General features: G+C 45.0%; 1 protein-coding gene across 1 annotated transcript; it reads left to right on the forward strand.

The window, feature by feature from the left end:
* Positions 1 to 1,052: 1,052 nt before the first annotated feature.
* On the forward strand, positions 1,053 to 4,320 carry LOC147987884 (uncharacterized). Its single transcript, XM_087542533.1, has 4 exons — positions 1,053 to 1,204; positions 1,335 to 1,404; positions 3,772 to 4,003; positions 4,091 to 4,320. The coding sequence occupies exons 1-4, from the start codon at positions 1,053 to 1,055 to the stop codon at positions 4,318 to 4,320; spliced, it is 684 nt and encodes a 227-aa protein (XP_087398659.1).
* Positions 4,321 to 11,412: the final 7,092 nt, after the last annotated feature.

Here is an 11,412-nt window from a genome sequence, read left to right on the forward strand (position 1 = left end):
TGTCACGGCTGGCCAGAGGGCCCCGTCCACCAGCGAAGGCGAGGCAGACCGTGGGCGAGGAGGCGAAGCCTTGGCGGCCAAAGAAGGCGCGTAACAGCTGGCCAGAGGGACCCAGCATCCAGGCGAGCGATGTGGTGTGTGGCTGTGGCCGTGTGGGGTTAAGAAGAGGCGAGAGGGAAAGGAAAAGGGATCGAGTATTATTGTAAAGGGTGAACCCGAAACGAAGCTGTTCTTCGTTCTGCTCCTAACCAGATCCCTTCCTCCCTTCCTCCTATGCTACCTGCAATTCTAGATCTGAGGTCCATAACAGATGTGGACATGGATGAGTTGCGCAGAAAAAGAATTGCAGGCGGGGGCGCTGGATGGCAACCAGAAAGAAGGCCTCGGTCAGATTAGTAAGGCAAACGTGCTTGCAATTGTTCCGGCTGGAAGCTCCCTGGCGAGTCCTCCCCCACAGAGACTTGAAAAGAACCAAGACCATCGGAGACGGCAACGAGGGATCAATTTCAGCAGTAAAGAGTTTGGCGGGCTCCTTCGAGGGGTGCCGTCAGGCCCAATAAGTGCCCTTTGCTGGAACTGACTACGGTTGGACTGTTAATCCTATTGGATATACCCATAGCACCAGCTAAACCCAATCCACTAAGGCTAGGAGTATATATATTACTCAAATAGATGGTCAAAGTTGGATCCAAAATACCATGGGCCTGATAAACCGATGGAGGAGTAGTTTCTTATTGCTTCAATTCTCAAAAAAAAAAAAGTTTCTTATTGCTTCAATTCAATAATGACATACGGAGCGTTTACGGGTTGATCCTGGCATCAGTTGGGGATGGGCCCACCATCCTGAAATTTAGGGGGGAAGATGTTTAGCGTTAACAAAGGACGCGATTCCGACTAGTGTTCGCATGGATTCCTGATCGGTTCCTGCACATATACTAGATCGATTGGGTGATCGATCCATCAGCAGACGTATTGACGACGCAGAGGAGGTCAGGATTAATCCATCACAACAGCCCCGTCGAGGACGCAGAGGAGGGAAGGCGGGTCGATCAATGGGATCCTGGTTCTCTTCCCTAAGGGCGACGGCGTCGGCGCCGGCGTTCTTGGTTATGTGCGTAGAGCCGCCGTCTCAAAACAGTTTGCAGCTCGCCTTCAACAACTCAAGGACAGCGGACGTGCTGTTGACCCTAACACCCAAGAGTACGTACTGCTATATATGCCTTCCTTGCTACTCCCTGCAATTTATGTATTTTCAGTCGATGCGGCCATTGATCGTGTGCAGCCAACAATCCCCGTTTTGTTTCGTTTATTTAATTTGTTTTGTTTGACGACAGAGGAGAGGACGCCTACCACATTCGTGATCTCGCGGACTTGGCCCTCCGACATTACAATTCCAACCACGCGGTATGCGTCCTGCTCACCCACAAATAATCCTAAGAAAAGTTTGAGAACTACACCATACCCCAACCAAACCTGAATGGATAAACTTGGCAACCCAAACCGAACTAAACCTATTTGTTCCCGTCAACCCAACCAAACCTATTTCACTTTTCACCCAAACCGAACTAAAACTGAGTTTCCATCTGTGGGTTGGAACCATTTCCTGAAATGGTTTGAAAACCATACACGAGGCACTAAAGAAGATGCCCTCTCGATCCCCAGCAAAAAAAAAAAAAAAACCTCTCGCGAACGTGCTCGCGACGAGTGAGCGCGCCCGGCGGCGCCGCCCGATCTCCATATTCCGGCCACCCCTGCATCCACCTCGGCCGGATCCGTGATCCCCACCACGCCCTCTCTCTTCTCAACCCGGAGCTCTGCTCCCTCGCGCTCCCGGCCATCCTTGCGCGCCATGGCTCCTCACCCCTACTCCCGGCCCGTGTCCGCGCCGCAGGCTGCGGCGGCTGTGGCTGACCCTCTGCCTGTGCCGGGCGCCGTCTCTGCGTCCTGCGATGTACCCCGGCGTCCTCCTGCTTGGAGATACAGGAGGGAGAACGCGTGCATCATGTCCTCGCGCGCGGGCCTTGGGAAGCCGGCGACGATGGCCACTCCATCCAGCATCCACAATGCTTGCAACCGCACCTCTGCTTTTGACTATGGCTCCTGCCACTCCTCCGCATGCTGTAGTCGCCCCCGGCCTACCGCGGCTGCCGCCGGTGCCGAACAGCTCCGATCTGGCCCTTGTCGGTCTGTGCATAAGGGATGGAATCATTTCCTGGAACCATTTCCCTTCCTGGAATAGTCTTCGCAGAGGGGGCCGGCGAGCCGTGCGCGAGCGGTGACGGCAGCCGTCGCGAACGGCGAGCGGCGGCGGTCGCAGGAGTGGTCGACGAGCGGAGAAGACCGCATGTCTGTCGGGCTGGAGAACTCGAAAGGAAAACTATGTCATCAGCCGGGTCTGAACTGTGGATTGAAACTGTTTGTAACCGGACCTATTCGGGCCCATAGCCGACCATACCCACCCATTTGCTATGAGAAACTAAACCAAACCAAAGTTTTAGGAGAGTTAGCCCATTAACACCTGAACCAAACGAGGCCGCTGGGTTGGTTTTTGCATCCGGCCTCGTTTGGTTCAGGTGTTAATGGGCTAACTCTCCTAAAACTTTGGTTTGGTTTAGTTTCTCATAGCAAATGGGTGGGTATGGTCGGCTATGGGCCCGAATAGGTCCGGTTACAAACAGTTTCAATCCACAGTTCAGACCCGGCTGATGACATAGTTTTCCTTTCGAGTTCTCCAGCCCGACAGACATGCGGTCTTCTCCGCTCGTCGACCACTCCTGCGACCGCCGCCGCTCGCCGTTCGCGACGGCTGCCGTCACCGCTCGCGCACGGCTCGCCGGCCCCCTCTGCGAAGACTATTCCAGGAAGGGAAATGGTTCCAGGAAATGATTCCATCCCTTATGCACAGACCGACAAGGGCCAGATCGGAGCTGTTCGGCACCGGCGGCAGCCGCGGTAGGCCGGGGGCGACTACAGCATGCGGAGGAGTGGCAGGAGCCATAGTCAAAAGCAGAGGTGCGGTTGCAAGCATTGTGGATGCTGGATGGAGTGGCCATCGTCGCCGGCTTCCCAAGGCCCGCGCGCGAGGACATGATGCACGCGTTCTCCCTCCTGTATCTCCAAGCAGGAGGACGCCGGGGTACATCGCAGGACGCAGAGACGGCGCCCGGCACAGGCAGAGGGTCAGCCACAGCCGCCGCAGCCTGCGGCGCGGACACGGGCCGGGAGCAGGGGTGAGGAGCCATGGCGCGCAAGGATGGCCGGGAGCGCGAGGGAGCAGAGCTCCGGGTTGAGAAGAGAGAGGGCGTGGTGGGGATCACGGATCCGGCCGAGGTGGATGCAGGGGTGGCCGGAATATGGAGATTGGGCGGCGCCGCCGGGCGCGCTCACTCGTCGCGAGCACGTTCGCGAGAGGGTTTTTTTTTTTGCTGGGGATCGAGAGGGCATCTTCTTTAATGCCTCGTGTATGGTTTTCAAACCATTTCAGGAAATGGTTCCAACCCACAGATGGAAACTCAGTTTTAGTTCGGTTTGGGTGAAAAGTGAAATAGGTTTGGTTGGGTTGACGGGAATACAAATAAGTTTAGTTCGGTTTGGGTTGCCAAGTTTATCCATTCAGGTTTGGTTGGGGTATGGTGTAGTTTTCAAACTTTTCTCAGGATTACCCACAAAGCTTACCAACAAGTTAGGAGTCTCTTTTCTCAGTATCGATCCTCGCATATAGGCACAACTTACTTAGTTATCCTTGTTTTGAGATCGATATTGTGTATGCAGGGTCCCGAGTTCCGGCTTCCTGATCGGCCCACCGCAGGCAGCGTTAGTTTCATGTGCCCTGATCTGCCGACCACGGATTTGAAGGCCGCCTGTGTTGGTTTTAGGGAAGACCTCTGGTACCATATCAACTTCTCGGCTCGCCAGACAGACGATAATGAGCGCATCTTCTTCGCCGAGCTACGCTACGGCCGGTGCTCTGACCAACTAACCGTGGAGACATGCACCATCCTAGGTACAACCTATCTGACAGTCGAAACGTACGTGCAACCCACTAGATATGATCTATCTAATACACCATCTCTCCCTCTATCTTTGACAGAAGAGCCGTTGGACCGTTTGGCAAGCAGCTGCGCATTGTGTCCCAATGAATCCAAGATTTTGCACCCAAATGCCGTACAACTTGGATGTGGAAGAGAGGGGCAGGAAAAGGAATTTTTCCGCGAGAAGCATGTATGGAATGGGCACACAAAGGAACTTTTCAGCAAGAGCGATATGCTACAGACCCCCTTCTTGATAGGAGGAAATGGGCCTCGATATAGACTAGATTGACCATCATTTATGTATTTTTTTTCTTCTTCTCATCATTTATCACATGTGTGTTTAATTTCCTGCATCATTTTCAGGAAATAAACCATGTAAGAGCAACTCTAGCAGATCCCCTAAAAATAAAAGAGTAAAACAGCGAAGCAAACTTAGTGGAGTATAAGTTTTGGCCGGACCTAGCCGATCCCCTAAATATAACGGAGTATAATTTTATTTTATTTTCTAACTTATGCAATTCTAGTTTACATTGCAACTACATATTAGCACACATATATAGGAACTAAACATAAATATGAAGGTTCAAGAAAATCACAAATATAATTTACAAGCCGAATTATTCAAATTTATACACACCCGAATGGTTCAAATGTAGCAAATAACATGTGAAAACACAACTAGAAAGTGGGCTGCCAGGCCACAATCCAGAGCACTTGGGTTTTTGGCCATTCAACCTTCAAACAATGTTCTATCTCTTGTTTCCGTGCTAAAAAATTCGAAAACTCGTCTCAAATGATTGTGAAACTATCTATCCCACTGAACACTAGAGAGAACAATTGTAAGTTTTTTTATCTAAACAATTGTAAGTTTTTTATCAACGTTCTTGATGTGTTAGATGAAGACCGGCCTCTCTCACCCCCTTGAACTTTCTCTCGGAAAAATTGTTATCAAAGCCCTCCAAGAAACGGTGAGAGAAAAGGTGGCATATTCGGTCCAACATGGCAAGGTTCGCTCTGCCCTTGATGGGGACGAAAATACATGATATTTACATGCCTCTATCCGCACGTCTACGGCAAAGCAAGATATTGATACTCACTATCAATGAAGTCAACTTTTTCTCCCATGATGCTGAAATGTCAATCCTAACAATTTTTTTATTCAAACCTCTTGGGCTATTATCCAAACCACACGTCCCACAACTTTGAAATATCGACTCGCTCTTTTTTGATCAGGAAATATTTGACGTGTTCTTTTCCATATATTTTGTAGCTAGTTCGGGGCATGATGGCTTTGGTCCTGGTTCTCTACCGGAACTTTCAACCACTAATCCAAGACAAACTACGTGTTTACTTTTTTGACTTTTATCGGCATTTTGCAGGCATCTCCTGCTTAAACTGAGCCCTCATTGTCCTAATTCCAAAAAATTCAAAGGCCAAATCTCAAATCGCTATTCTGCCCGTTTCATTTTAGAATTGTCCAACCGAAGGAGTACCAAAGCTTCAAACAAACAAGCTAAAGAAACTTATATTGCCGCTAGTGCACGCTGACCAAACATGTTTTTTCTCATGCAGAAATATCTCTGAAAAATTTCTCTACACAACGGACATTCTTGAATGTTGCGCCCACACCAAAGCTCCCACACTTGTTATCAAATTAGATTTCAAAGAAGAGTTCATTTCGGTCTTCTGGCTATCCTGCACTCTGGTTCTACGGTAGTAATGCTTAACGGGATCCCAAGACCATGGATCCAATGCAAGACTGGTTTGTGCCAAGTGGATCCTCTATCACCCTATCTCTTTTATCATTGTCATCAATCTTCTACAACAAATGCTCACTCAGGCTTGTTCGGACGGCCTGCTAGCCCACCCGATCAACATTAATCTTGCTTGACCCGTCCCTCGATATGTCAGTGATATGCTAATCATCATAAAGGCTACCATTAACATTGTTACGAACCTTCGGAATAACCTAGACAACTTTTCCCCCAGTCAAACGGCGAAGTAGGGAAGAAGGAGAATGGCGATATAGGAGCTGGCGGAGGCTGACGGGGCAACATGTGGGATGGTGGCTGGGGATTATTCCTGTTGCAGTCTAGCGAAGGAGGATTTCATAGGCTTCCATGTGGTACCCAGGGTGGTTGGGGGTTAAACTTTAAGAGAAGAGTTAGGTGCACATATTATTTTAGGGCTTGTCTAAGGCTCACATCTAAGTGACATCAACGCTAGATTGTGTCCCTTCTGTGTTGTCGTTGTTGTTATTTTTTATGTGCATTCTTGGCGTCTCCCCGACTAATATGTATCGCCTGTTGTGATATGTATCACACGATCACACCCACTCAAGTTAGACGTGGGTCTAGGTTTCCTGGTCTGTTTTCAGACTTTTCTTTTCTCTGTTGGTTTTTAACTTCCGTTTTCCTTATTTCATTTCTTTTTTGTTCTTTTTTCCTTTCTTTTTATCTTACGCCTTTTTTCCTTTCTTTTTTCAAATTCTTGAACATCTCTTGGAATTCATGATTTTGTTTCCAAATTCACAAACATTTATTCTATGTGCTTATTTCCGCGGTTTTCTAGTTTGCACGATTCGTAAACAAATTTTTGGGAAAAAAATGCTCAGTGTGTATTAGAAAAAGGTTCACCATATATTAAAAAATCACGGTATATTAAAGAATTCACTGTATTATAAATTTGTTCAGTGTGTATTTGAAAAAAGTTTCACCGTATATTACAAAAAGGTTCAGCATACATTGAAAGAAAGTTCACTGTATATAAAAATATATTCATTGTATATTAGAAATGTATTCGGTGTGTATTTGAAAAAATGTTCATCGTATATTAAAAAAAGTTCACTGTATATTAGAAAACTTCACCGTACATTGAAAACAACATGTCTTTGAAAAACTGTTCACCATTTATGAAAAACCGATCTCCATATAATAAATAATATTCAGTGTATTTGACAAAAAATAGTATTGAAAACTATAAAAAGGTATGTTTTAAAAAAAACCAATAAACAAAAATAAAATCAGAAAAACAACATACCTAGAAGAGAAAAACACAAAAAAAATTAAACAAATCATACTATGTTTTTTTGTCTGACAAATCGTACTATGTATGGCTATAGCAGTTACCGAACGGAATTAATGGGCCAGTCCGCATTTTGCGAGGGAGACCTACTTGCCACCGGGAGCTCCGATTCCGTTTTTTTATTTCGTTACTTTTCTATTTTTTTCGTTTTTTTCCTGTTCTTAGATTTTTTTTCTTATTTAAAATAATTCAGGAATTCATAAACGTTCAAATTTTTAAAAACTGTCAATTCATGAAAAATGCTCCAGAAAATCATAAAATGTTTGTGGATTAATTGTTTCTCATGATTTTGATGAAATGTTCGCACATTCAAAATATGTTCATAATTTTTTTAATGCATTTAAAAAATCGTCGGTTCAAAACATGTCTGACCATTCAAAAAAGTTTGCTGATGCAGAAAAGTTGTCAACGATTCATAAACATGTTCAGGGTTACCAGAAAATAATATTCACAATTTTTTAGATGAACAGGGAGGCTCCCCTCCCCGGTTCCATTACTCAAAATGAAACCACAGCGAACCAACTTGGTTTTACAGCAGCTCACTAAGAGGAGCAGTTCAGGCAGAAAATAAAGTACTTAGGGGAAGCTAAGAACATTTCTACAATCCTTTTTGCGGCACGCAGGCCTGAAATCGAGAGCCTTTTCAGACTGAAATCTTCGGAGCTGGGTCTGCCTCCATCTCGCAGGGCTTCCTGAACTTGAATGGTGGCGCTGTTGCAGCTTGAGGTGACCAGCATGCTAGGGTCGAAACCGGGCTGCTCAGTGTGATCTTGTTCTTCAGGTCCTCCCGCTTCTTTGGGGATTGGAAGCTCCAGTCGCCCTCCGAGATCTTCAACTTATCCCAGTGGTCTACCACCCCATCTCTCGCGTATCCCTTCAGCATTAGCCACCCGTTATCCACAGCGGCTGCTGGGAGAACGCTGCTAGCGCTGTCAGGAACTCCTCAATCTTGCCCTGCCACTTTCCGGAGCCAGGATCGCCCAGAATTTGAGCGTTCTGAGGATCAGTCTCCATACCTGGATAATAGAAGTCCAAATGGTGTTGTTAATGATTATAGAGTTCCTATACTTCCACAAACACCACATGACTGTCGATGAAACCGAGTTTAAAGCTGAGTTTCTCTTGTTAGAGATCCAGAATTTGGCTACAGATTCAAAATCAGTCCCTGTTGGAACCTTGAAGTGGTCAGACATGAATGACCAGATATTTTTTGCTACAATGCAGTCAAAACAGGTGATGAGGTGAAAATTGGTTTCACACTCAGAGCAAACGACACACTCAAGGGGTTTTATGATGTGTCTTTTCCTCCGATTATCTTTGGTCATTAATTTGTCATAAGAAAATAGCCACAGGAAAACATGAATTTTAGGGGGCACATAAAGTTTCCACACCGCAGGGATGAAAACCGGTTGCACCCCTCTAAAGTTTATCACATGGTACAGTAAGCTCGAAGAGTAAACCCCTTTACTTTCTAGCTGCCATATTAGTGAGTCAATGTCTTCACTAAGGGTAATGCTCCCAGCAATCTCAACTAGTTGGTACCATTGTCCCATGAGCTTGCTATCGAAATTACTCCTAAAGATTAATTTGAGGGTTTCTCCATCCCAAACCTCCTTAATAGTTTAGTTTGTTCATTACATACCATGTAGACAGGCCAGAACTAGGTAGCTAGTGGTGATGTCCTAAACCAGGTATCTTCCGAGAATCTGATCCTCTCTCCACTGCCAACCTTCCATCTAAAACCAAGCTTAAGGTTTTGGATGATGGATTGAAATCCTTTCCAAAACCTGGAAGAGTTTGGGGTAGGGTTGACCGCAAACAGATTATAGGTTTCCCCATCATATATTTTTGATCTATTATAGATTTCCAAGGTTTTACTCCTTCCTCATAGTATCTTTTGACCTAGGAGCCTAGTAGACAAGTGTTCACCTCCTGGAGGTTTGGTATTTGTAGACTTCCAGAGTCCTTCTTCATACAGACTTTTTCCCACTAGCAAGGTGAAGCTTCCCGTGTCCTTCAAAATCATTCCACAGGCAGTTAGCCATTTGGGAATTGATCATGTCAATGGCCCATTTGGGGAATTTAAAGAAAGGGAGTAGATAAATTGGGATACTAGCTAGACAAGCTTGGATTAGCACTAGCATGACTCTATAGGAAAACAGTTTCCCCCTCCATCCAGCAATCCTCTTCATAATCTTATCTATAAGGGGTTGTATGTCTTCTCTTCTAAGTTTTTCATAATGGAGAGGGATCCCCAGGTATATGATGGGGAATGCACCTTCAGTGCATCCCAACATTTCTATGAAACGGACAGTTTCACCATCATCCATGTTAATAGGGATCAACTCACTTTTGTTATAATTGATCCTCATCCCTGAAACCTGCTCAAAGCAGTTCAGGTTAGCAGCATGCTCTATATTTTTATCTAGAAAGAGTATGGTGTCATCTGCATATTGAAGGCAGATGATCCCTACAGGGCAGACTTCAAGGCAAAGCCCTGCAATCATTTCCTGGTTTGCAGCTTTTATCAGCATCCTAGTAAGGGCATCCACTACAGGTTGAACAGCAGTGGGGAAATGGGCTCTCCCTGCATGAGCCCCTTCCCAGTGAGAAAGAAGTCACTTTCACTGTTGTTTACCTTGACACCAATGGAACCCCCATGAGTATTCTGTTTGATCCAATGGGTCCATTTCCTCCCAAACCCTCTAGATTAGAGGAGCTCCTCAAGGAATTCTAAGTTGACCTTGTCAAAGGCTTTTTCATAGTCTAACTTAAGTACCAGACCCTGTCTTTTGCTAGAATGGACAGAATGAAGCACCTCATGTGCTGTAACTACACTTTCTAGGATATATCTACCTTTAAAAAAGGCAGATTGGTTGCTAGCTACCAGCCTTTGCAAGATTTTTGATAATCTATTGGTGAGTACTTTGGTGAAAATCTTGAAGCTACAATTCAAGAGGCTGATGGGTCTAAACTTATTCATGGAAGAAGCATCTGCTTCTATGGGAATCAAAGTTAGCATAGCAAAATTAAGCCTATGTATAGCAAACTCCCCATTGTGGAAGTTTGTAAACATATCCATTAGGTCCTTTTTTACCAGCTCCCAAAAATGTTGATAGAAAAAGAAAGGGATCCCATCAGGACCTGGTGCTCCATCAGAATAAGAGTCAAAGACAGCTTTCTTGACTTCTTTTCAGAGAAGGTAGCTTCTAGAGCCTCATTCTCTTAAGGAGTTACCTTTTCTCTTTCAAAGAAAAAATTGGGGTTCATTTTAAAGACATTCATGTCCTCTTTCTTGAACGGGTCTTTATAAAAATCACTAGCAATTTTAGCATCTATGCATTATCAGTGACAGGACCCTCAGGGCCATCTAGAGAGTGGATAATTGTTTTCCTTCTTCTCTGGTTAGCCACTGCATTAAAATAGGCAGTGTTCCTGTCACCTTCCTTAATCTGTCTATCCCTAGATCTCTGTTTTGCCTTAACTTCCTCTTGCAGCCATATTTTCTGAAGTTCAGAGTGGATAAATCTGAGCCTTGAAAATTCAGTTTTAGAGAGGGTTAAGGTCTCAGCTCTAATATCTAGTTTATCATATTCCTCTAAGAGGATTTTCTTATATCTCCTAAGTTGTGCTTCCTCATTGGAACTCCACCCTTTGGTGATTTTCTTGATCTTTCTAATCTTAGTTTGCCAGCTCTCTATGTGGGAAGAGGTGTTAGTGGGTTCATTCCAAATTTTGGTGACTAGATTGGAGAAATCTTCTCTTAGGAGCCACCACTTCTCCATTTTATAGCTACGTCATCTAGGGTTTTGGTTTAGTCCAGATTCCCACACCATAGGAACATGGTCACTGCCACATCTAGGTAAATCCCTACAGGATACTAGAGGAAAGATCTTGTCCATCTCAGTATTACAAAATAACCTATCTATAATGGACATGATTAAATCCACCTGGTTATTAGCCCAGGTGAATTTCCTGCTGGATAATTTAATCTGAAGCAGGCTCCGGATCTCAATCCAGGCATTAAAATTATCACTCCACCTATGGTTAATGTTACCATTACTCTTATCTTTGACATATCTTACCAAGTTAAAATCTCCCTCTACAAGGGTGGGGAGGGGATCTTCTAGGAATAGGGAATGGAGTTCAGAAATGAAACTCTCTTTTCCTTCTTCATATGGAGAACCATAGACAGTAACAAGCCTAAAAGGCATAACACCATCTTTCATCTTCATTACACAACTAACAGATGACTCTAGGTTAGACCAAGAGAGAACTTCAAAAATATCTAAATATA

Source organism: Triticum urartu, chromosome 2A (genome assembly GCF_056163025.1).
Source record: "Triticum urartu cultivar PI428250 chromosome 2A, HENAU_Tu73, whole genome shotgun sequence".
Lineage (NCBI taxonomy): Eukaryota > Viridiplantae > Streptophyta > Magnoliopsida > Poales > Poaceae > Triticum > Triticum urartu.

Coding starts and splice junctions, on each gene's coding strand:
- LOC147987884 (XM_087542533.1), top strand. CDS start 1,053: ATGGGATCCTGGTTCTCTTCCCTAAGGGCGACGGCGTCGGCGCCGGCG. Junction 1,205..1,334: donor ACCCTAACACCCAAGAGTAC/GTACTGCTATAT, acceptor GTTTGACGACAG/AGGAGAGGACGCCTACCACA. Junction 1,405..3,771: donor ATTACAATTCCAACCACGCG/GTATGCGTCCTG, acceptor TTGTGTATGCAG/GGTCCCGAGTTCCGGCTTCC.